The sequence below is a fragment of the Panthera tigris genome, chromosome F3, assembly GCF_018350195.1.
Source record: "Panthera tigris isolate Pti1 chromosome F3, P.tigris_Pti1_mat1.1, whole genome shotgun sequence".
Lineage (NCBI taxonomy): Eukaryota > Metazoa > Chordata > Mammalia > Carnivora > Felidae > Panthera > Panthera tigris.
The window spans coordinates 3,270,249-3,296,225 of record NC_056678.1 but is presented as its reverse complement, the minus strand read 5'-3'; the positions used below and the strand labels follow the sequence as shown (position 1 = coordinate 3,296,225).

At 60.5% G+C, this 25,977-nt stretch overlaps 1 protein-coding gene across 1 annotated transcript in view; it reads right to left on the bottom strand.

The window, feature by feature from the left end:
- COQ8A (coenzyme Q8A) overlaps positions 1–25,027 on the bottom strand; it is a 41,192-nt gene extending 16,165 nt beyond the window's left edge. The window contains exons 1-4 of the mRNA XM_042976134.1: positions 24,928–25,027; positions 4,036–4,220; positions 1,339–1,743; positions 1,022–1,088 (exon numbers count right to left, since the gene is read on the bottom strand). Of these exons, the coding sequence (XP_042832068.1) occupies positions 1,022–1,088; positions 1,339–1,743; positions 4,036–4,212 (649 nt within the window). The 5' untranslated portion in view covers positions 4,213–4,220; positions 24,928–25,027. The remainder of the gene's footprint in view (positions 1–1,021; positions 1,089–1,338; positions 1,744–4,035; positions 4,221–24,927) is intronic.
- Positions 25,028–25,977: the final 950 nt, after the last annotated feature.

Sequence of the window (25,977 nt, the reverse complement as noted above, 5' to 3'; positions counted from 1 at the left end):
TAAGGACCGCCGGAGGCCCCCAGGGCAGGGACTCCCAAACTCACCCTGGTAGCGGCCCCCCAGAAGTCACATGCTCCGTGAAACACCGGTTGAACGCAAACCCACGAAAGGAAATAAAGCAATAACTCTGTCCTGAAAGTCAGACGATACTCTGCCAGATCCCCGAGCAGCTAAGGAGCAGCAAATGCCAAATTTTAAGACAGCAACGATGGAAGGAAAGCTTCCGCGGAGAAACTTGCATCCAGTGAAGGCGGCGGGCTCTGCGCGTTCGGAAGACAGCCAGCCAGTGTGAGAGCCCACACGCGGGTCCACCTCCAGGAGCACGGAGCCAACCCCGAGGGAGAACTAGGACGGCATCTCCGGGACAAGAGGCAGCAGAGACAGAACAGCGTGGATGACGGACAGTCTCGGGAGGGAGACCCAGAAGCCCAGCAAAGCACAGAGCGAGCGGGGCACGGCTCAGACACACGGCAGCGAGCCCTCATCCGGGTCAGGAAGGAAGTACTGGAGATGACAGCACGGGGTCACAGAGCAGGTGCAAGCGCCATAACCTTTCACTGAAAGGCCGTCCCCTCGGCGCAGGTGTACCCGATGCAATACTACTCTCAGAGCTCCCGGCTCCACAGGCCTCACGACAGCACCCGCGACACCCGCAGGCACGACGGGTCAGGGCAAACGCCACTCTGCCGGGACTAACCAGCCCCGTGAGGAACCTCTCCTCGCCAGCCGCACCCCCCCCCCGCCCCCACTTGTGGAGGGGCTGAGTGGCAGATGCGGCAGATACCGTCCCCAGGCGTGGCCCGAGCAGCTCATGGCACAGCGGGGGCAGGAGGAATCCAGTCACTGGGTCATCCCCCGAGGGAAAGGGCCAGGAGCAGCTAATGCAGGAGCCGACGCCCTCCCCGGGAACCCTGTGGCCCCCACCGTCCTCCTCCTCCACGCAGGCCCCGCGGTGGCCCCGCTCAGCCGGGGCTGGCACGCCAGGGCAGGTGAGGTGGCACGGGGCACACGGCCACCTTACCTCCAAAGTTGGCCAGCCGCCCGATCCGTGTAACTGGCACCTTCCGCTCCCGAGCCCGCTCGCTGAGCTAGAGGGAGCAAGGAGAGAGACCTCACGGAACTGGCGATCGGGGACAGGACCCCCTTCGGGGCTTCACGCTGCCCCCCACCAGACCCCCTCCACCCCCGAAGGCAGCCGCTCCACCAAGAGGGGGCCTCTGTGCTCCTGGAGACTCCAGAGCACGACATCCAGGGGTGTCCCCGGAGGAGGGCCCGCCGCCGGCACCACCGTGGACGGCAGCCGCCCCAGCCCCATCCGAGGGCCCCTCCGGGACGCACCATCTGCTTGTGGGGCTTGCTCTCGGGGCGAGCCTTGGCCTGCCGGGCCTTCTCAATGTCCTCGGCGGTGAGGCCCCCCATGGGGGACTGGTCCTGGTGGAAGAACCTTCGCCGAAGGCCTGTGGCAGAGAGTGGGTCTCTGGGGTCTCCAAAGAGCCTCCCGGTCACTGTGCCCAGAGGGGAGGCAACCTGGCCCGGGAGCCCGGCTTCCCTAAAGGGTCCGCTGGCAACGTAGGCAGGAGCTGGGCCCTCACTGCTGGCCTGGTCCCAGGGTGGAGGCGGCGACCGGTCAGGGGAGGAGGCCGCAGAGAAATCCGTGGGGGCCCCTGCAGTCTGAGGCCCAGAGAACTCTGCTTCCGGGTCATCGAAGCCCTCGGCATATGGCTCTTCACGCCGATCCTGACCCTGCAGGAAACAAAAGCGGAGTGAGAGGAGGAGGCCAGCCCAAGGCTCCCCTGTGTCACCCCCGCACAGGACACTGCGCTCCGGGAAGCAGCCTCAGCCGGCTCCACAGGGGCGAGCCTCCCTGGCCCGGAAGCCCGGAGACACAGGCTCCGCTCCGCGGACCTGGGGGGGGCAGGGAGTGGGCACACAGCCACCCAGCACCTGCCGGGCACCTTGCCTGTAAATCAGGGCTAAGGAGGGGCTCCCAGGGCTCTGGGGAGTGGGCCAGGCCAGCGGACGGGGAGAGCTCTGAGAAGTAAAAGGCCAACCAAAGACTGGCGAGGGCCGTGCAAGGACGGCGTCCACCCGCCACACGCGGCCAGCATCTCGCCGCAGACGCGGCCATCACAAGTCGGCCTGGCCGTTCCTCTAAGAGGCTTTTGGCCTCTGTCCCCAGGACAGCGCTGGCCGCTGTCCCCAGGAGCTGCGGGTCCAGGGCAGGCAAGGAGGGAGGCGCCACGTTTTCCCCGCAGCGGTCACAGACACTACGCTGCGGGCCCAGGTTCTTCCTACGTCAGAACCCTGAGTGACCTGGAAGGCCTCCTGACCCCTCCCTGCTACTTGCTCATCTGGAAACAGGGCTGCGCACAGTCACAGAGCTGTGTGGGCCACAGGCCGGGGAACAGCACGGGCTCCTGGGGGACGGCGCGGAGGGATGCCCCAAGGCCGCAGAGGTGGGTGTGGGGCGCACAGGGTGCCTGCAGGTGCCGCCAAGCTGCACCTCAGCCTGCGGGACACAGAGGGGTCTGAGGACGGAAGCCGTGCCCTCGGGGAAGGAGAGAGACAGGCCATCACGCCGTCGCTCTCATTTCATAAATGGGAAACTGAGCCCGGGAGAACGGAACTGATCTGGTAAAGGCCCGGCGACCGGCCTGTGGCGGAGCGGGGATCGCTGGCCCCGCTGGCCACCCTGCCACCACCAGACAGCACTTGTCAGTGCTAGGCAAGCCCGGTGGGGAGGGGGAGGGGGCGGGGCAGGCTCACGGGAGCCACGGCAGTGGGGCGTCCTCCTGCCGTAAGTGCCGTAACTCTCCCCCCGAGTGTCTGCTCAGCGAGTAAGGTAACAAATCCCTTGAAGGACTAGAGGGTCAGGCATTTCTGGATTACCCGGCCCGCCAGCCCCCCCGAGGCAAGGGGACACCGACATCTGAGTTTTCGGGAAAGACCAGGAGGACGCTGAGGGCCATCACCTCGCTCGGTGTCCCCTCCGTGGTGGGACCGCCACACCTCCCCCACCCCACCCCCAGGGATGCCGCTGGAGGCTGGGAATCCTAAAGTCCCGACCAAAGCCCTGGGGGCTGTGACAGCCTCACAGCTTGGAGCAGCAGTGGCCTTTGTCCACAAGGCCAGACAACCATGCGACAGAGACGGACGGATGGACGGAGGTGGCAGGGCGCCCCCTCTGCAGCCCAACTCCAGGCCCACACGGCCGTACACACCCGCCTCCCCATCCGCTCGGGCGCCAGGAACGTCTAGGTGCCCTGCAAGGTGCCGGCCCGGTGGACAGCGCTCTGCGGCCGCAAACCCTGGGGACGGTCGCCTGTCCCGCACGCAGTTTTGCCTGTGCCCCTGCACAAGAAAGGTCTCTGGGCTGGGCACATGGGACGGCAGGACGGTGAGGAGGAGGGGGGTGGGCTGTGCCCGCTGGCACCTGGGACGGAGCAGGCCCCCCACACATGGAGGAGGGAAGCCCGGCCCGGCTGTGGCCCTGCTGTGGCCCGGCTGGCGCGGTGGGAGGAGCCACGTGACAGCTCAACACTGCGGCACGACACACAGCTCCCCCCACTTCTTCACCAGAACCGACCCACCAAAAAAGCACTAACGAAAGTCGGGTAAACCAGGAGAGGGTGCTTGGTCTCATAAACTGCCTCCCTTAAGAAATCACTTTGTGACTTTTCTAATTTCCAAAATTAAAAAGGCCTCTGCCCAGCATGTCCGGGAGGCCCAGGAACTGAAAGCAGGCCTGGGGCGGGGGCGGGGGCGGGGGGGGGGGGGGGGGCGGGCACTAGCGCCCCCTCAGGACGGGCCTGGGCCTGCGGGCCGGTGAATCAGGGTCTGACTAGAGTGTGCGGGCCACCGTCCCCGGGTGCTCTCCCCTCTCCGTGAAGCTTCCTGAGCTGCAACCACCTGGGGGCATGAGTCACGCAGGGAGCCCCCACCACACCCGGAAGCGCAGCCGGTCACCTGAGCTGGCCACCCCCCCATCTCCCTGAGAGCTCCCAGCCACCCCAACCCCCCAGCCCCCCCGCTTACCTGCACCTTGCCCAGGACCAGGCCGATCTGCTCCGCGGCAGTGGACTGCAGGGCCCTGGCCGCCAGGACCAGCTCCCCGCCGAGGCCCAGGTGCTGCAGCTGGGTTTCCACGGCCGCCTGGGCCAGCTTGGCAAGGCCTCTGACCAGCATGATGGCGTCCCCCAACATGGCAGTCATCCTCAGGGCTGGAAGAGAGCGGGCCGGTCGGGGGGTGCTCCACACTGCCCCCAGGGTCACCCTCCCACAGGGCAACTCCACCCCGCACTCTGGCAGAGGCCACGGGGGGTTTGGTTCTTGCACGTGACACTCCACCCCCACCCCCGATCCAGGCTGCCGGAGGGGAGAGAGCGAGCGAGGGCCGGGGCTCGAGGCCGGCTCTGGGTGACCCCCGACCCCGCACTGGCCCGGCCCTGGGCAGAGTGAAAGGCTCTGTGGAGGCGGGGCTGGGGACCCCACAGCCACCCCGTGAGACGCAGAAGGCACGAAGGAGCCAAGTGATTTGCCCCACCGAGTGGCACCATTGGGACTTGAAGCCGGACACACAGATTCAGTCCAGTGCTCGGTCCTCTGGACCCACACGAGGCTGGGGAGGCAGCGTCCGCCCCCAAAGCGCCTCCCCGTAGGGCCCGGGGCGCCCGACCCAAGCCCTCAGGGGCCGCCCCCTCCCCACCCTCAGCCTGGACTCTTCACCAAGCCACGGCCTGCGGTCCAGGCCCCAGGGCGGTCCATCCAGGGGACCCTGAGAAGCAGGGCACAGCCAGTAAAGCGCACTGTGGGCGGGACTCCCGTGTGACACGGCCCCCTCATGTGGGCCCACACTACTCTCCTTTCTCCACTCGGACACAGTGTAAAACGTGTTTAATGCTGGTCAGGGTCCCCGTCCCCGGTGGTGCTTCACAAGGGGCACATGCTCTCAATCACCCGAGTACTTCTTAAAGCCTGGAGGGGTTGCGTGCCGGGGCGGGGGTAGGAGAGGGTCCTGGTAACACACTGGGGCTGAGGAAGAGCCACCGAGAGGAAAGGGGCAGCAGGGGGCCTCAGACAAGCAACCGAGGAGCACTCTGGCCCGGCCAGGAGGAGCTGGCACCAGCAAGGAGTCTCGGAGAGAAGATGGGAACCGGGAGAGGAGAGGCCAGGGGGCCCTGCTCGAACAAACACGAGGCGCTGGGAAGGGCCAGACGCACCGGTACGCGGGGGCCGGGAGCACAGACGCCCGCGGGCTCTCCCAGGGAATCGTGGACAGACGCCCACGGGCTCTCACAGGAGAGCACGGACAGGGAAGGTCGGGTGAGAGCACCCACCAGGGAGTCGGCCACGGCTCTGGGGCCTGGCGGCTGGCTGCCCCCCACCCCCGCGGGGAGTTCCGCAGGGACGCGCCTTCCCCTGAGCGTGGGAGGCTACGGCTACGTGTATCTGGAAGGGGAACCGCAGTGACCGCCAGAGGAACCCACGAACGCACAGGAGCCTGGACCGCGGAGCTGCCCTGCTACCGCCTGCCCTCCTGCCATCTTCACGGACAGCAGCCGCCAGGCACCAGGACGGGGGCTCTCCACACTCGGTCTCTTCCAATTCTTTGTCAACAACCCGGTGACACACGCATTACTGCCTATTTCACAGAGGAGAAAACCAAAGCCAGGGAAGTTAACTACCCTGCATGGTGTCCCGAGTGGTGGCCCTCCTCTGCTCTGTGCCCACCACACCACACCGCCTCCCCAAACAGCCGCCCTGCTGGCTCCAAGGCACCCTCTCAGGGACAGGGCCCTGCTCCAACACAAATGGGCTGCCTACACCCTCATCAAAGACAAGGAGGTTTCTGGAAGGTGACCACACCCTTGAGAGAGACAAAGGGGAGGGGCTAGCCGGGCCCATCATCTGCCACCATTTCACACCCCCGGCTCTGGTGGGATCCTGCTCTTTATGGGAACAAACAAGGGTGGTGAGTCCCACAGACCAAATGTCCAGGCGTGGGGAGAGCTCACGTGGCCGGTGCTGGCTCTCAAACTGCCAGCCCCCTGGCCCCAGCCCCGACACACACAGCCACACCTGAGTCACCATCCCGTATGGGGGAGCCCCCAGTGAGAGGAAAAGTTTCCGAAGGAGAGTTAGGGACCCATAACGGTGGATGGAGGCCAGGGCCCGAGCCACATCTGTTCAGAAGGACCCCTGCGGGTGTCCCCAGGGAATCCACCGTACCCCACTGCCCCAAGGGCACCCCCAAACAGGCCTACACCTCGCTCACCTCCAGATACCAAAGCAGAGCCTCCCACGGACAGAGACTCCGATGATTCCAAAACCTCACCTTGTCTGCTGATACCGTATCTTCCACAGACCCTCCTAAGACCTATTTAATTCAGACTTCATTTCCAGGCTGAAAATTACTTCCGCCTGATTCATCCAAGTCATAAGCACGAACGACAGCTTCTCTGGAGCAGAGCTGAGAAGTGATAGGGGGCAGGTCTGCCCCGCGCTGGCTGACTGGCCCACCGCACCGACGGAGGCTCAAACCGGAAAGGCCACGTCCAGCCTTGTGCGCTGCAGACACAGGCCTGGGGTCCCCTGGAGCCCGGTCCTCACGGCCCCCCAAAGGGCCAGGACTGCACCGACTGCACAATGACGCATTAAAAACAATTCCTAAGGAAAAAATGTTACATAAATTGACCAAAAATGTTTAAATTCCCGCCTTTGGGAGGTAGGAGTAAGTAACCAGGGTCTCTTCCAGTATTTTCCTAACATTGTTAGTCCCACACAACCTACCTTCAAAAAAGGAAAACAAAGTCATCTAGGAGCAGTACACATTAGAAAGAACTGGCTGTGCCTTCTCCCGGTGCAAACGGCAGCGCCCTCATCCCCAAGGCGGTCCCGATGGGTGCCAGGTGCGTGCACCTGGCCAGCAGGCCCCATCAGGGTGGAGATACCACCACAGAGACACAAGCTTCCTGCTCGCCGTGGTGCAAAGCCTGCTTTTCTCAAGTCCACAGGCTCATCTGTGAGCAGATTCACAAGTGGATGCGGATTTCAAACACGCAGCCCAGGCCCATGGCTGCTCTGACAAATATATTTACTTAACATGCAGGGGCTGCCCCCAACCCCCACCCTCCCGCCGCTCCCAAAGTGAGCCGGTCACACCCTACTCTACACCACCGAAGCTTTGCAGTGTCTACTCTCCATGGGCAGTGAGGAAAAAGAACGATCTTTCCAGAACTTTTCTCACCTTCTGGTTTTTAAAAAGTGGGTCTCCTGGATCTCAGGCACCAGAATCCCAACGTGACTCAGAATTCAGGGACCCGGAATGTGCTGCAATCTCCCCCCCACCCAACCTCAAGAACCAGCACAAGAACCAGCTACACCAGGAGGCGTTTTCATCACGATAATAAATAAAAGCAAAAGCCGCCAAACATGTTTAATACACCAATTAAGGCCTCATCTGCACCAGGATTCCATCTACAAGTACGGGAGCCCTCAGCCCACCAGGCCCCAGAGGGGTTTCTGACTTCGCCCAGAAGGGACGTAGCAAGGAGCGGCCGGCTCTCTGCCTACCTGGCAGGTGCCCCAGAGGGCCTCTCCCCCGAGGAAGGGGCAGCCAAAGTGCCGGGTGGGCAGACGGAGGCAGCAGTGGCGGGGCGGGGCGGCACTCCCCTTCGGGGTGCCCGCTAGGGACCAGCGCCAGAACAAAAAGGCATTTAGTTCTCCATCGCACGTTCAGGAAGGAGTGCTCCCGGCGCTCTGGGCTAGTCCCTGCAGGCCCCAGGTGAGCCTGCCCTGCCCCGGGCGCTTACAGCCAGGTGCCGCGCAGGCACTCCCATGAGGGGCACAGAGACCAACTGAGGCTGACACACGAGGGTCGGGCGCGGAGGAGGCCGCTGACCAGCAGAGACGGTCCTAGGAGCAGGGACACGGGGTCCCAGCTCCGCCACGGCCGCTGACACTTGCTAATTCATCCCTCTTCAGTAGGAGACCCTTTTCTGGTCCCCACGTGCTAAACTAATTTAGCAAATTACAGGAAGTAAATAGACTATTATCTAAAGAGAGAAGGAACACGAATAGACGCAGCTCAGCACCCCCAGGGACAGAGGCTGAAGAAACACAGGCAGTTTCCCTGAACCTGGGGCCCTCAAGCTCCGAGAATTCTCCTACCGACCCTTCGCCCTCTGACCTTCCCCCACGGCTTTTGGGACACTCGCTCATTCACGGTGGAGAACAGCCTCGGGTGTTCCCACACGTTCGCCGGGAATTGCCAGGGAGTGGGGACCCTCGAATCCAGCCTCCAAAACTAAAGAACACCACAAGGCGATGCCTACCTGGCCAGACAGAACAAGACGCGCCAGCAGGGGAAAAGGTGAATCGAACAGGCGATCCCGACAGCCGTAAAGCAGACGAAGGCACGTTTCCACGCAGGACCTGCACGCGGGGATGTACTGTCGGGAGGGTCTCGTACACACCCCAAGCCCCCCCTCGGAGCCAGAACTCGCCATCTGTCACTCGTCTCTCCTCTCGAGGGGACAGCGGGCCGGAGACAGGGTGGGGGCTCCCCAAGCCAGTGCCGGACCCCTTCGGGGCTCTAAAGCGTGGCGTGAGCGGCACACACCCCCGCTGGCCTCAAACCGCCCTGAGCTGTCCCGAAGCCTCGGGGTGGCTGGTATGTGGACCCCAAAGTAAGCTGCACAGAAAGCGCTCTGTCTTGGCGAGTACATGTGAAGCGGGTCCAACTGTCTGCCTCAGATGTCACCCTGTCACCCCCATGTCCCCGGGGATGAAGCCCAGCACATCCAAATCTGGGCTCCCCCCCACCCCCCCCCCCCCCGCCGCCGGGCTGCCCATCCGCAGGAATTTGCCCACCCCCACACTTGTCTCCTACCATCCTCACCCCTCCCACCTCCCTGTCCGCTTCCCCCGGGGCAACTGCCCCCCCTCCCCGTGCCCAGCTGGCCCCACTGCCCTAGTCCCTGCCAGCTCCCACCCCCACAACCCCAGCTTCTCTTGCCTTGTTCCCTCCACTCACTGACCCAATGGGGTCAACCCAGTTCTCCCGCTGGCCTCAGCATGGGATGCGATCGAACTTTCTTCCTACCGCACTCAGCCCAAACATCACCTCTTCTAGGACGCCCTCCCCAGTGTGCCCTTCCCGCCCCCCACCCCTGCCTCCACCTCCGTCCTTCCCCATCAGTCCTAGTGGCAGTGACTGTCCCCTCCCCTAAGGGGCTGTCAGCCAGAGCAGGGCGAGGACCACCCCCGTCTTCCCCTTTCCTGGTCTGCAGCTCTGAGCTCCACAGAGTAGGCAGGTAATAAACATGTTAACAGCTGTCCCTCCAAGGCTGCCACTTGTGGGACTGGCTCACACGTGCTGAAGCTTTAATCTAGATTCGGAATCACCGGTCCCTGAGAAGCCTGGTCTGGGGCAGGGCCCTCACGCTTCATGGGGCATCGGAGCGTCCCGGGGGCCTTGTTAAAGCACAGACAGCTGGGCCCGCCCCCTGTTTCTGATCCTGTAAGTCTGGGGTGGGCCTGGAGATCTGCATTACTCACAGGCTCCCAGGTGCTGCTGGTGCTGGACGCCTACCCGGGAGCCCTGCTCTGGAGGGGAAAGGAGGCACAGGTGGCCCTCGCCAAGGCCAGGCGGGAAGGCGGAAAACAGGTCCTTCGTGCAAGTTTCTCCCTGCTGCCCCTCCCCCAAAGTCTGGCCTCACCCCTCAGTGGAAACCTTCCATCTGCCCTTTCCTTTCCTGTTGCTGCCTCAAGGAGCTGAAAAGGAGGAGCTTGGAGGCAATGAGCCACAGAGCCCTGACTGACTGTCACTTCCCGCACTCCTCTTCGGGAGGCCCCAGGGCGGGGGCACCAGTGACCTTCTGCCCTGGCCCAGCCGAGAGCGAGCTCTACTTTGGGCACGAACGTTGTCCATTTCTAGCCTGCACGGGCCCTGAAAAGCTCCTTTACGTGCTTGAAATTGTTCTTTTTTCTTTTACTCTAAGAAAAGGGAAACACCAGGTGACTGTCCCCACAGGGACCCTGAGGAACGTGCAAGGCAGGGGAAGACCGAAACTTGGGAGCCCAAATCCATGAGCGTCTGCGGCCACACCCCAGAGGCCAGTGCTCAGTACGGGACACCTCGGGGGCTCGGGGGCTCCAGGCCTCCGGCCGGTGTGGGACCGCCCAGGGTCTCTCGCCAGGCGCTTCCGAAACAGCGGATGTGCCGGAACCGAACCCACGCAGGTGAACCAGGGACGAGGCAGAGCAAAACAGCGGCCAGGCCTGGACAGTCGGCCTTCTCAACAGGGGCCAGGCCATTAGGGCCACCCAGTCCCCACAGCTGCCAGTCACTTCAGGAAGTCCCCAGACCTGCACGCCTACCAGGAAGTGCCCCCCCTTCTCCTCGCTGGCCACCCCGTCCTGGCAGTCATGCAAGAACCCTGCCAAAACCCGGCACGTTGCACCCCCTTCAAAACGGATTCGTGCGGCAGTTCGGCTACAAGATCGTAAACCAAGACGCTAAAACCGTGACACGGGATGCTATGCGGTCACTGGGAATGCCACACGGAAGGGCTTTTACGGACAAAGAGGGAAGTTTACCAAAAGTTTCCCACGTGAAAAAAATGCAGGTATCCAAACAGTCTCAGCCTTCATTTTTTTCTAAAATTTTCTACAAAGAACATGCACGACTTTTACAGTAGAAAACAAATGATATGAAAATAACATTAAATATCTGCTTAAACTAAAAAACGCAGGCAGGCACGCAAAAGTGTAAAGGAACCGCTCCGTGTCCCCGAGAGGCCGAAGCAGCTGGCGGACACTGTCCTTACGGCCTGTGAGGCCCCGTCCCGCAGCAGGAGACGACGGCCCTACTGGCCGCCAGGAGCGGGGAACGCGGACACCCCACTCCGGGGCACGAGGCTCAACCGCCCTCTCAGAAGGTGGGGACACAGGTCGGCAGGAGGCCTGGTGCCGGCCCCCGCGGTAAAAGTGGGTACTTCCCCCCACAAAACCGGGATCCTAGTTTAGAATAAAGGGCAGCGACCACATTTTCCTGAACCAAAAGTTAGGACACATAGTATGACGAGGGTCCTTCTCGGTGAGGGGCCAACAAAGCACGACCCCTGGTCCCATCTGACCCCGCCTCCTGCTTTTGTAAATAAATATTTACTGGAACACGAGCGTCTCATTCGCCTGTGTGCTGTCCACGGCCCGCAGAGTTGAACAGTTATAAGAAAGATCAAGGGACCACAAAGCCCCTCCTGGAACATCTGTTGACCTCTCTTCTGGGACAACAGTAAATCAGAACCACCAGTGTCCCAGGAACTCTGGAAAGGTCCCCACAGCTGTCTCAGAGCCACCCCACAAGGCTCGTGTTGGGGCAGATGCCCCCTGACCACGAGGGATGGGCTCACTCACCAGACACAGAGAGCCCACCTGCAGAGCACCCCCACCCCCGGGGGCTGGAGCCGGAAGAAGGCGCCCCCAACAGGGCGGCCTGAGTGCTGCCACAAAGGGTCAGGCCCGGGGGCGGGGGGTGCAGGAGGCTGTCAGGGTGACTGCCTCCGCGTCTCCTCTCCCTCCTCCTGCCCTTTCAGGTGCCCCTGCACCCCCTCGCCTCACCCTAACAAGGGCCACTGTCAGTCCCTAGCTTGAGCCCGAGTGGACAGACACGCACCCATCTAATCGTCCTTCATTCCTGCACTCCCACGCGTCCCTAACAAGGGCCCCGGCCAGGCCGGCCCTGGGCCTGCTTGAGAGGTGGTGGGGCTCAGGGGGCGTGCGGACGGACACAGGCAGACGGGGATGTATACCGCTGCGTCCATCTGGAGCCCACGGAGCCCCTGACTGCAGGCGTGGTGGCCTCCCGGCAAGCCGCTCTCTGCCCCGTTCACCGTGGACCCCACGTGGGTCTGGCCCCACAGCCCCTGGACGGCCCAGCACAGTTGTGCGTCATAAGGGAGTCAGTTTCGGGGCCCCGAGTTATCTTCTGGATTAAAGCCTTCATGTCCCTCAAAAGCTTCCAGACCCTGGGGCTTTTCCTTGCAACTGGTAGAAAGTACACACGCTGCACTCACGCACACAAGAGCTTGTTCAGCGGCAGAATGACGCTCCCCTCCAGTGAATTTCACCAGGTCCCCAAATGTTTTCATTTTGTGAGAAGCAGAAAACCAGCACAACGTGGTAACTACAGCTGCTGCTATTTACAGAGAGTCGATTACACGCCAGGCTGTGCGCTAAGTGTTCTACGATATTCCTTCAATCGTTTTTATAAGGTAAGTGCTTTTATCGTGTCCAGTTCTGAGATGACATTCCCATTTAACAGGGAAGAGGAAGAAACAAGCAGAAGACTGTTTTCACATCTTAGACTGTGAGCCATTCCCGGCCCATGGGGAGATTAAGATGGCCTCTGGCTTCCCTGTTTTGCCCCAAGGCAGGCTTGGGGCGGGGGGGGGGGGGGGGGGGGCTGTTAAAAGCAGCAGCAGAAGCTCCCCCCTCCAATCAATGGTGACAGCCCAGAGAGAAACACTGTCAATAAACCAACACACGCCCAGGGCTCCAAAGCACGGGGGGGGGGGGGGGGGGGGGGGGGGACGGAGACAGGGGTTGGGGGGCCTCCCCTCCTTCTGGAGAGCAAATGTGACCGACTGCACACAGGGCTTTTATTCACCTGCCTGCCAAGCATGGGGTACGGACAGCAATTTCGTTCTCTGACCAAAAGCTCACCGAAGTTTTCTTCTTAGAACATGAGAACAGGGGCACCCACATGGCTGAGTCGGTTAAGCATCTGAATTCGGCTCAGGTCATGATGTCACAGTTCATGGGTTCGTGGGTTTGAGCCCCACATCAGGCTCTGTGCTGACAGCATGGAGCCTGCTTCGGATCCTCTGTCCCCCTCTCTCTCTGCCCCCACTTGTGAGCACACGGCTGGTCTCTCTCTCTCAAAAAAAAATTAAAAAAATAACAAACCATGAGACCAATGCTCATGGCAGATATGGTGCTGGGGGACCAGTCGAGGCACTCCGGAGCAGGGCGCCCTGGGTTCGAATCCTGACTCTATGGCTGACCCAAGCCATTCCGGGGTAGTTGTGGGCCTCAGCTTCCCCATCTGCTCTCGAGAGGAGTGGGTTAGGTAATCCACACCATGGCACTCAGGGCCTCAAGTGACTGACGCACAGTAGGTACTCATCCCTGTGACCCCAGAGGCCCTCCAGAATGAAGTTCAGCCTCAGTGAGACCAGAGGGGCCTGAATGACAGCAGTGTGCACAATCCCGTTTATCCACGTCCAGGCTCTCAGGCCGGGTACAGGGTCACGTCTGACTCAGGAAGGACGGTGTCACCCTCTCCCGGGGCCAGTGGGACTCATCTAGGCTGCACTGTGAGGCCGTCCAGCGAGCCGGCAGCCCCCCTGGGCGCTAGCAATAAATACCCGCTGGCAATCCTTGGCACGGTCAAGGCCACTCCTAGAGGAGAAAATGGCAAGGGAAGCTTTCGCTGGTATCTTATGGGAGGAACGGTGGGGGGCCCTCTGATCCCTGTGAGCTCACTCTACCTCCAGATCCCCGTGAGCACACTCTACCTCCAGAATAACCTCCCCAAATCCCCTTCACCACGCTAACGCCTTGCTCAAACGGCTCCGAGCCGTCTGAAGGATAAACAGGATAGGCCCCACGGCCTGAGCCTGAGGCTGGAGGCGCCACGGTCAGACCCGGGCCGCCTGCCCAGCGTCCACTTGCACCTGTGCCCTGGGAGCTCCAACCCCCTGACAAGCAAGCCCGCTGGGGCGCACCTGCACATCTAAGCCACGCCCCCACCAGCCAGGCAGACGGAAGGGCACTGTCATTGTGAGGCCTGGCGTCCGGGACCGGGAGTCAGCCCTGTCTGACCAGCCAGGCCCCTCCAGGCCTGTTCCTGAACCTCCCCTAAAACCTGCTTCTTGCCCGGAAGTTACGGCATAAATCCTTACGGTGTCCACTCTGCGCAGGAGGATATACCCTGCACGTGTGAGCGCCATACTTACTCAAGGACACGTTCCCGATCCGGCCCTAACCTGACTCTTTGCGCCTGAGGGCTGCCCTCATCTCCGGGGCTGGCCGGATCCTGCCCTGCTGGGTAAGTCGCGGCTCCCACACACACACACCTTTTCTCTAAGCCCCTCGCCGGAGTGGCGCCTCTCAGACATCCACCCGCCCCGACACCCAGGCTGATCCCAAAGACGCGGAGGACAAGCCCCGTCACATGGGAAGGTGGACGGGACCCTGGGTGGGGAGGCCCGGAGCCGCGGTGGAGGAGCTCCCCGTAAAGGGAGTTCAGCAATTTAAAGGGCTGTGGTCACACGTGGCAGGCTGAAGAATGCCTGGCAGACGTGTCCACGCTCTGGTCCCCGGAACCTGCGGCTAGGTTACCTTACCTGCAGATGGGACTCAGTTCAAGATCCGCAGGATGGGGGATTATCGAGATGGGCCCAGTTCCTCGCGGGTCCTTATGGGAGAGACGCGGGTCGAACGAGAGAAACAGAAGCGGGGCTTCGGCGGTGCACGTGTGAGGCAGGGGCCACAGCCAAGGGCCACAGGCCACCCCCACAGGCTGGGAAACGGGAAATCAAGGGCCACTTGCGCCCTGACGCCCGTTTTGGACCTCTGACTCCAGAACCGTAGCGAGATCTGCAGGGATTTAAGCTGGTGGGTTTGTGATGATTGGTCATAGCAGCCGCAGGACACTCATACAGCGGCTATTTTTAAAAAGGCAAACGGTTGGGCGGGAAGAGGGGCCGGCTAGGTTCTAGAATACCGTCCAGATCATTCTTCTGAAATAATTAGTTTGGTCACCCCACAAACAGCACCGAGTGCCAACCAAGTGTCAGGTGCTGGATTGTCCCACAGCCGCTCAAAATACATTCTCCTTCCCGACGACCACATCCTGCCGGCTTTCAGCGTAAACGTGCCCCAGTCTTCGGCAAGCCCTTTCCGAGGCTGGGCTCAACATCACACCATTATCGAGCATCGGCTACGTGCCAGGCACTGTGCACAGCCTGGGGTGCCACTAAGTCCAAGTCTCGTTTATTTGTTTTTAGAGACAGAGCCTGAGTGGCGAGGGGGCAGAGAGAGAGGGAGACAGAGAATCGCAAGCAGGCTCCGTGCTGCCAGCGCAGAACCCGACGCACACAACACGAGATCGTGACCGGAGCCGAAAGTTGGTCGCTTAACTGACTGAGCCACCCGGGTGCCCCTCAAAATGCTTTTCATCACTTTTTGTCTTCCTAATCTGTCACAACACCTCCACTCCACATTTCCTGTTTCAATGAAATACGCTCCTTGCCCTACAACAACTCTGCGAGAGGCTGTCCCAGTTTGCTGGGGAGAGAAAGCTCGACAAGCAGGAGAAATCTCCCCGAAGCCCCAAAGACGTCAGGTGCTGGCCCTCCCGCACTGGCCTGACTCCAGGCTCCCGTCCTTTCCTTGCTGCCCGGGGGCCTAAGACAGAAGCAGGTAAGGAATCTGTCCCCGCATCAATACGTCAACGTTTTAAATCCAGTCACTCTCCCGGAGACACAGCGAGGTTCATGCCCTGAAAAGCGTGTCCACCTGGTTGGGGAAATCGTGAGTCATAGAAATCCCAGAGCTGGCAGGGCTCTCAAAGGCCATCTGGCCAGACTGCCCCTTCCGGAAAGCTCCCGGGTTACCTGGACTAAGCGTCCGCTTACCAGCACCACCCCAGCGAGCCTGGCCACCCGGGCGGGCGTGCTCTGGTCTCAGACATAAATGGCAGAAAGAGGCCCCACACTGAAGTCCACCTCTGGGTGTGTATGAGCCAGAAGGAGACACTGGGTACGTGGCCCTCAGATGCCACACTGCACCCAGCACACGCCTCCACATGCTACACGCAGCCCAGAAAGGGACACCAGCACAAGATGTGCATGCAAAATCTCAGTGTTTTTTTTTAATTTTTTAACATTTATTTATTTTTGAGAGAAAGAGAGAAAGAAAGCGAGAGAGAGAGAGAGCGAGCATGCGCGTGCACAAGCTGGGGAGGGGCAGAGAGGAAGAGGCAGACCTAGAATCCAAAGCAGGCTCCAAGCTCTGAATGGTCAACACAGAGCCTGACGCGGGGCTCGAACCCACGAACCATGAGATCATGACCTGAGCCAAAGTTGGACACTTAACCGACTGAGCCACCCAGGTGCCCCAAAATCCCCAGTGCTTTTTGAAACCGGGGACTTTACCCAGACATGGAACAACTCGAGACGGACAACTATACTCGGGGGAGAAATGGGAAGATGATCGCAGGGAGAGAGGCAACAAGGCCCCTAGGCAGGGGACTGAGTCACCTCACTGATGTCCCCTCTCCTCTGGCTGCAGAAGTAAGGCCGCAGGCCTTGGCCTGGCCTCCCAGTCCCTCCACTGCAGACCCCAAGGCACCTTCCCAGCCTCACCTCTCACCCTTGCTCCCGACACCCTAGGGTGTCTGCCAGGATGACCCAACGCACACACGTGTGCGCATACACACAGAGTTTCCTACTTCCGTGTGCTGCTCTCTCCTCCTCCCCGTGGAATACCACCTGCTCTGCCCAAATCCTCCCCGTCCTGACAGAATGGCAAACCCTGCAGGGTGGCCGTCCCCCACCCTCATCTCTTGATGGCCTCGGGTGGCCTCCAGAAGGCCTGTGTGACTCTGTGTCCCTGTCCCGTCTCCCTCCCCACATCAGAGGGGAGCCCTCTCACCCAATTCTCTACTCCCCACGGGGTCTGGCGCCTCCTCCGCCCCCAGAGGCGAGCACCGGTCTGCACCGGGTTCCCCCTCACTTGCGGAGCCCCGTCATCAAGCACACGGGGAAACACCCACATCGACCACCGCCCTGGAACCCCCGGGCACAGCCACCCAGCGGGCAGCAGCGGCATCCCAGTCTAGCAGGGTGGGGGCAGGGGAGGGGCAGAGGGGAGGGTGACTGCTGCTGGTGCACACTCGAGCCCCGGGAGGGGTGGCGCCAGCGCAGGATGGGGGCCCGACTGCTCCCATCTTGCCTCACCCCTTGCTCAGGAGAAATCGAGAGGGAAGCAGGAAGACGGTGGGCCCGGCCCACCATCCCTGGGCTCCACGCGGTGCCGGCAGGAGGCTTCCCAAATGTGGGCCGTGAACACGCTCGCGAGCCAGAGCCACGGGCTTCACCTGCCAAACGGTAACCGCCTGCAGGGCGACGGGCTGGGACCTCTGGGACCTCCACCCTCCAGCCCACCCGGCGCAGGGCCAGGCAGGAAGTAACTCCGACCCCGGGTCAGCTCAGCGCAGGCCGGCTCTGAAAACCGGGGGCGACAGGGTCTGGGAAGAGTAACCGCAGGACGACTCTGGTGCCCACCCTTCTAGGCCCTGGAGGGGCGGAGCAATTGCCAGGGCGGGGACCCGCTGTCCCCCAGGGGCAGAAGGGGCTTCCCCTTCCTCCCAACACACACCTCTTCCACCCAGGGTGTGGTCATGAGTACTGAGCCCGGGAGGCACACACCTCCCTGCCTCTCCTCCACACCCACTCACGCTCCTGCACGAACACTCACACCACACTCACATACAGTCACCAACACACACTCTCGTGCTCGCACTCACACAGACATGCGCCAGTTACCAACACACTCCTACATGCACACACTCACGCGCTCGCACTCACACATGCACACTCGTGCACGTGCCCTCACACAAGTCACCAACACACGTGCACACTCAAGTGCTGGCTCGCACACCATGCACACTCGTGTACGTGCTCTCACACCACAGTCACCAACACACACATGCACACACTCATGTGCTCTCGCACTCTCACACCACACTTGGTCACCAACACTCCCACATGCACACTCCCATGCTCACACTCACACACATGCACACTTGTGCACATGCACGCACACCAGTCACCAACACACTCATGCACACACATGCTCTCACACTCAACACACGTGTACACTCGTGCTCTCACGCTCACACACACATGCACATTCATGCATGCGCACACCACACGCAGAGTCACCAACACACACATGAACACACTCGTGGTTGCACTCACAAACATGCATACTCGTGTACACACTCTCACCAGTCACCAACACACTTGCACGTGCACACACATGCTCGCATTCATGTGCACACTTGTGAATGCACACTCACACCACACACAGCCACAAGACACTTGCACATGGACACACGTGCGCTCACACCCACACTCACACGTGTGTACTCACACTCCAAGTGACACTCTTACTCTCACACCACACAGTCACCAACACACTTGCATGTGCACACACATGCTCACACTCACGTGCACACTCACACCACACACACGGTCACCAACACACTCGCACATGCACACACTCGTGCACTCACATCCACACATACACGCATGCACTCACGCTTGAAGTGACTCACACGCACACCACACACACTCGCGAGCCCAGCAGAACAAGCACCTCCTCGGCGGGCAGGAGCGGGGCCCTGACGGAGGGCACGAGGCACAACCCGCCCGCCTTGCTCCTCAGGTGACCCGGGGACCCCCGGCCCCTCCCGCCAGGCGCAGGGCCTCCCTCGCTCCGCAGCTGCCTCCCTGCTTCCCGGACACAGCCTGCGAGCCCCGGCCCACATCTCCCACCCTCCAGACCCCCTCTCCCTCTCTCCCTGCCCAGCTCCCCCTCCTTCCTCCACGAGCGCTCTCCCCGCCTACGAGAGCGCGGTCGCCTTCACTCTCTCCTTCCACTGAAACCGTCCCGCTCAAGTCCACAAACCCGCTCCCCCAGCCTTCTTGGGCCAAGTATAAAGATCGCCCTGCTGACTGCCTCCCGTTCCCCCCCCAGCCCCTGTCGCTCAGCGGACCCCAGTTCCCCCCAACACTCTCCACAACCATCACGGCCACCAGATGCCTCAGGCCACCTGGCTCGGCTAACACCACTCTCCTCTGTTTCCTACCGGGCCCTCTGTCCCCTGAAACCCTTCCTTGGTCCCCAAAATGCACTCCCACATCTCGCTCCAGCTCTGCAGCCTACACCGGTCCCTCCTCCACCTCCCACCCAGCTCAGGGGGTCCCCAGGCCTGGTCCTACCCCCCCCCCCCCAGCATGCCCCCCACCGACCCTCACCATTCCCCGGGCTGGCCCAGGTCTGCGCATCCCTGCGCTCGGCCCGGGCCATCTCAACCACTGAGCCGGTTCTAGAACTGACCCGGCTACACACACACACCACATCATCCCCCCAAGTCCCACAGGCACCGGCGAAGGGACACGGGGAAATGTGGGCGCCGACGCATCTGTCCTACACCCTGACCACAGTGACAGTTATGTGACTCTATGCGGTTGTCAAACTGCACGACAGCCCATGAGGAAGGTGAGCCTACTGCACACAAACTATATCTTCGAACAAAGAGCAGTTGAGTCCACAGGCACCTCAACCGCTTTGTGTCTGGAACCGTCATCACCGCCTTCCCTAAACCAGCTGCCCCTCCTCCCGCGGACTCTGTTTTCAGCGGTGACACCACCATCCGCCCCAAACAGCTCCTCCCGAAACTTCAGCCGCCAGCGGCCAACCAGTCGCTTCATCTAGAACCTCCACCTGCACAGATTTATATTCTCTTCAACCTATGCATTGCACCTCCCCTCCCCCACCCCGCCGCCCTCGCTTCTCACAAGCCGCCTCACCGGGCTGCCGGCCTGGCTTCCCCCTCCCCCTGGCAATGCCCACTGGCCGCCAGACCTTTGTCCCTGCCTCGGCCTCCAAACTTTTCTCTCCTGGGGAAAACGCACGCGTCCTTCAGGCCAAGCACCTAGGCCTCCGGGCACAGAAGGCACTTTCCCAGTCCTCTCCAGCAGAACCAGCTTGCACGCCACCCTGGGCTCCCGCAGCAGAGGGCTGGTACCCCGCTGGGCCCTGCACCATGTACCCCAGACTGTGCACACACCAAGGCAGCAAGCGATCTCTCTCTCTCTCTCTCTCTCTCTCTCTCTCTCTCTCTCTCTCTACGGGCCCCCTAGGCTGCAGCTGGACTCATGACCGGGAGTGCTCGGCAACCCTTTCTGGCCTGAGCTGAATGTCAGCTGAAAATTGCCAGGAGTACAACGCCAAGCCCTCCTGGCCCCGACCCCACTGCTGAGATAAAACGTGTGGAAGCACCACTCTGCCTCACCCAAGTTCACCCAACTCACCCAAATTCACCCAAGCTCACCCAACTCACCCAAATTCACCCAAACTCACCAAAGCTCACCCAACTCACCCAAATTCACCCAAGCTCACCCAACTCACTCAACTCACCCAAATTCACCCAAGCTCACCCAACTCACCCAATTCACCCAAATTCACCCAAACTCACCCAACTCACCCAATTCACCAAAACTCACCCAACTCACGCAACTCACCCAATTCACCCAAATTCACCCAAGCTCACCCAACTCACCCAAATTCACCCAAACTCACCCAACTCACCCAAATTCACCCAAACTCACCCAACTCACCCAAATTCACCCAAACTCACCCAAGCTCACCCAACTCACCCAAATTCACCCAAACTCACCCAAGCTCACCCAACTCACCCAAATTCACCCAAGCTCACCCAAATTCACCCAACTCACCCAAATTCACCAAAACTCACCCAAGCTCACCCAACTCACCCAATTCACCCAAATTCACCCAAGCTTACCCAACTCACTCAACTCACCCAAATTCACCCAAACTCATCCAACTCACCCAACTCACCCAATTCACCCAAATTCACCCAAGCTCACCCAACTCACCCAATTCACCCAAATTCACCCAAGCTCACCCAACTCACTCAACTCAACCAAACTCACCCAAACTCACCCAACTCACCCAAACTCACCCAAACTCACCCAAGCTCACCCAACTCACCCAAATTCACCCAAGCTCACCCAAATTCACCCAAGCTCACCCAACTCACCCAAATTCACCAAAACTCACCCAACTCACCCAACTCACCCAATTCACCCAAATTCACCCAAGCTCACCCAAATTCACCCAAGCTCACCCAACTCACTCAACTCACCCAAATTCACCCAAACTCATCCAACTCATCCAACTCACCCAATTCACCCAAATTCACCCAAGCTCACCCAACTCACCCAATTCACCCAAACTCACCCAAACTCACCCAACTCACTCAACTCACCCAAATTCACCCAAGCTCACCCAGCTCACCAAACTCACCCAAGCTCACCCAAGAACTCACCCAAATTCACCCAAACTCACCAAACTCACCCAAATCACCCAACTCACCCAACTCACCCAAACTCACCCAAGCTCACCCAAACTCACAAAACTCACTCAACTCATCCAAACTCACCAAATTCACCCAAACTCACCAAGCTCACCCAAGCTGACCAAGCTCACCCAAGCTCACCCAACTCACCCAAACTCACCCAACTCACCCAAGCTCACCCAAATCGTGAGGGTGGAGAACAGAGACTGCTTCAACAGGAAACATGAGAGCTCACCCCAAGTGTTCCCACCAGCCTGCACTCACCTACCCCATGGCCCCTGCTCAGGGAGCCACGGGTGCTACTCATACAGGAGTCTTGGACGGGTAACGTGTTCCATGCAGTAAAAGGAGTGAGCGCCTAGAAACTTCTACAGCAACAGCATCGTGTGACATGTTTACTCTGCTTTGCACGCACTGCTCAAACAAACTGAGGGAAAATAAAACCTGGTCCTTTGCCACAGAGAGTCTGGGAAGCACTGACCCCTGACCCCTCAAACTCCTGCCTCTTCCTGCGGATGCCCTGCTCATCCTCAGAGCCCTCCCCCAACACTCCTTGTCCAAAAAGTCTTCACAGTTTCCCCCCAGAGCCCCTAATCTAAACCACACGGAGGGCCATGAGGTGGAATCTGTGCCCCCCTTACTACAAGTTCCCTGTGGTCAGGGACCCAAGTGCTGTTCACTTTGATATTCCCAACACCAGGCACAAGGCAGTCAACCAATCAATGAGGAGGAAATTCCAGATTGCAGGGTGGGCTTTTCTTCAGGGACAGGATACGGAGGGGCACTGACCCGCAGGGACACAGGATTTTCCAGGTGTGGACCAAATGTAGCCCCTCTCCCCCAGCCCAGGTGGGAATAGGAGGACATTTAAAACACACACACACATACACACACATGCAAGTCTAGGGCTCTCAGGACAAGAACACAATCGCTGTTCCATTACACCCTGAAATGTCAATCTGAGCGAAAATCACTCGGCTCTCCCGTGAATCTTCTCCACATGCACACACTAAAAACAAATCACGCCCAAGTATAAAAAATAAAAAGACATTTCCAGGGTCATTTCTGACTTTATTCTATGGGCCCCTGACCTCAAGGCAAAAGGTCAAGGGTTCAGGAGTCTGTAACCCCACAACGAGCAATATCGTTTACGACAGACCAGCGGGTACCCACTCGGGTTTGCAAAGTGCAGGGAGAAGCCCCCAGATGCATCAGGGTCCTGGCCCTGCCTCAGGATCGGCGGATGTCGTCCCTCTTGTAGATACAACTCTTGACGAAGGGGGCCCCTGTGCTCCCCACTGCACTCTCTCTTTTCCACGGGCCCCAAGTTCCTGGCTGTTATTCGGCAGGAATGCACGAACTATTTCCAGATGCCACTGTCAGAGCAAGACAACTCTCTAAATATTCCTGTCTAATTTTGCACACGGCTCTTGTTTCAACTGGCAAAGATAATGACTCACTGTCCGTGGCTCTTGGCGGAAAATTATCCTGCCAAGTTTGGACTTCTCTAAACTTCTTGTTGAGAAAGGAGAAGTGACCTCTCTGCCCAGATCCTTTTCTACAGGCAACAAAAGGCACCCAGCCGCCGCCTAACTGACCAAACAACGTTATGGGAAAATCCTGACACATCCCCCCAGGATTGATGAACAAGAAAGGGAAATTTGTGGGAGGTGGAGACTTGAGATGTTTTTCCTCACCCTATGCAATAATCGCTGCTTTTCAGCTTTTCTGCATCCCCATCGGTTTGGCACTTAGAACTTTGGGACAGAAATTCCAGGTTATCCAGAAGGCAAAATCTACATGCAGAAGTAAAAGCATCTTTCTCCAACATGACCGTCTTTGACTCAGACGCTTCAATCGACCATAAAAGAACTTTACGAAGGACACACGTGCCCACGCTGCACTCTCTCTCATGGAGGAACACACGTTAACATCCTCACGCACGTGTTTGAAATGTGGCTGCTTACTCTCTGCGCACACGGGCCGGCCCCCTCCTACATCACAACACGCAAGATAACTAAAGTGTCACCTTGGAAACGCCACTTGTGGATAAATGAGTTGGCCTTTCTGCCAGGGTTCAGAAGCTGAAACTTGTTTTGCTCACCATTTACAAACCGCCCCACGGTCATTTCCTATGCTTATCCCCCACCGTCTCGCAAAGCCCCCAAAGATAGAAACCGCCAGCCTCCACTTTTGCACCCTGGACCCAGCCAGTCACTGCCTTGCACCCAGCAAGCACAAGTCAATGCCCGTGCGTTCCTCCCTCCTCCCTCCTACTCCTCCAGGGGCAGGTGTGGAATCCCCTTCAAAGCCCAATTGACAGGGCTTCCATCAGTGGCTTAGGGCACGGGGACCACACGACCCTTTGCCTAAACCCCTCAACTACTCACAGGCAGGGAACAGCAGGCTTTATGAGAACACTGGCGACATGAGAACACTCTTGTGACAGTCTCACGTCAATTGTTCTCAACCAAGGGCGATTCTGCCCCCGGGGAGACAATGTGGCAACCGCTGGAGAGATTTCTGATTGTCACAACTGGCGGGGGCGGGGGTGCTACCAGCATCTGTATAGTGGATAGAGGCTGGGATGCTGTTATACATCCTACATCGCGCAGGTCAACCCTCCCACAACAAAGAACTCTCCGGTCTGAACAGTAAAAATCCCTGTTTTCCCGCATCACACAGGGAAGTCCCCAGACCACCTGCTTCACTTTGCCCTCGACTTCCCCAAGGTCAGGCCCAAAATCGTAACAACCCTGCTTTGCCTGCATTATTTTGCAAGGCTGAACAAAATACAGAGCCATCACCAGAGTCCTAAAGATGCTGGTCCTGTGAACCAACAGCACCCGCCCTGTCTCTTCTCGGAAGGGCCCTCCTGCGGGGTGACCTGTCCAGCCACAACATGACAACTGGCGGGCTGGCATCATGCACGCTCGGATCTCTGGCAACCAGTGGGGCTTGGCAGGCCCAGCTCTTCGGTCCTCTTGTCACGCACACCCAAGGGCCAAGTGAGCGCCACAAGTTTTCCAATGGGTAGCGTCCAGCGCAGGCTGAGAGCCAGCCCAGCCCAAAGTCTGTCGCCCTTCAGGAGGCTGGCATCTCTCAACCACGTGGAGAGCACCTGCACCCAGACTTGCCCTTGCTGCATCCTCCATCCCCAGGGCACGCGGGAGGGCGGGGGGAGGGGGAGGCAATGGGCAGGGTGCGGCAGGGGGGCTTGCTGGGGCGAGGGAAAGGCACCAGGGCGGGCAATGTAGCCCAAACCACTCCCAGAACCCCCAGTGCTTGGAGAAGTAGGGGGACGGGCCCCAGAGGAGCGAACGGAGGAAGGGGCCAAGAAGGGCCTCTTTTCCCAAGTACACCGCCAACCGCCACCTGTGAGACCCAACAGCTGGGCCGGGCCCAGGGGGTCAAAGTTCGGACACAAGCCTCCAGCCGGGGACGCGCAGAGCCCCTGAGACACAGCGCACGGGGGGTGGGGGTGAAGAGAACGAGCCTGAGACGGCCAGGCGTCCGGGCGGCCACCGGGACTGCTCTGCGCGCCTCAGGGACCCCGCGGCCCGCCAGGGCAGGAGGCGCCGCGAGCGGGGCCCGGGGTAGGCGGAACTCGCGGCGGGGAGGCCGCGGGCCTGCAGCACGGCGACGAAGGGGCCCGCGCGGAGGGCGAGCAGGACGCGCCGCAGGCTTACCCGGCGGCAGGAAGCGGGGCCCCGCGGTCACCTTCGCGCCGCCTCCACGCGCTCGCCCGCCGCAGCGCCGGCGCCGCAAGCGCCCCGGATCTGTTTACCGACTCGCCCGCGCCCGTGCTCCGGGCCTCCGCGGCCCCGCCCCGCGGGCGCCCTCATTGGCCGCGCCGCCGTCTCCGGCTTCACACCGTGACCAATCGGGATCGAGGGCGGAGCGAGGGAGGCCAATGGGAGGCCGCCCGCCGCTCAGGCCCCGCCCGACCCCCCTCCGTGCTGCCCTTTGCCCTAGTTAGGCGGCCCGAGCCGCGGGGCAAGGTGGGGGGGGCGTGTCCCCGGGACGCGCCCTCCGCAGGCACCCCCGCTCCCGGCCGGAGCTCGCGGGGCGCCCCCCCGCCAGGCTGATCCCCTTCCCGAGGGTCCTCGAGAGCGGGACTGCGGAGCTGTCCTCGGCCGTCACCCAAGCCTAAGGTGGTCCAGTGTGAGACTGGGAATAAACGTTTAAGTCTTTGGAAAAATATCAAAACCCATCCGTCCACACGGAGTGGGGGGCGGGGTGGCATAATAAATCCAGGGGTGAACGTAGCTCCCCAGTTCCGTATGGCCCGTGGCCCCAAGAAGGAGCCCCTTCTTCCCGGGGAGGGGGCTTCGTCCCCAGGAGAGCGGATCTTGCGGGGCGCGGCCCAGATTCTGACCCCGTCCCCCCTCACTTCTGCACCTGAAACACAAAGTTTACTTCGAGGAGACTTAGGGGGTTATGGGGAGGGGCATAGCTGCCCCAAGCAGGACAGGGCTAAGAACTGGGAACTTGGACTTTAGCAGGAGAGAAAGGTCAACCCCAAGGGTCAAGTCTTCAACAGGTGCCCCCTGCTGCCTCCCACCCTGCTCCCTCACACTGCCCCCCTTCCTGGACCCCTGCCCGCCTGGGACCCCCGCCCGGTCCTTAGGGTCAGGGGACCCCCCCCGCCCCCGCCCCCGTTCATCCCTTTCTGTAGTTTGCAAACTCCACCCCCTTAGATGAGTCGGATGAGGCTTGCTTCACGCCAGCTCAGTTCT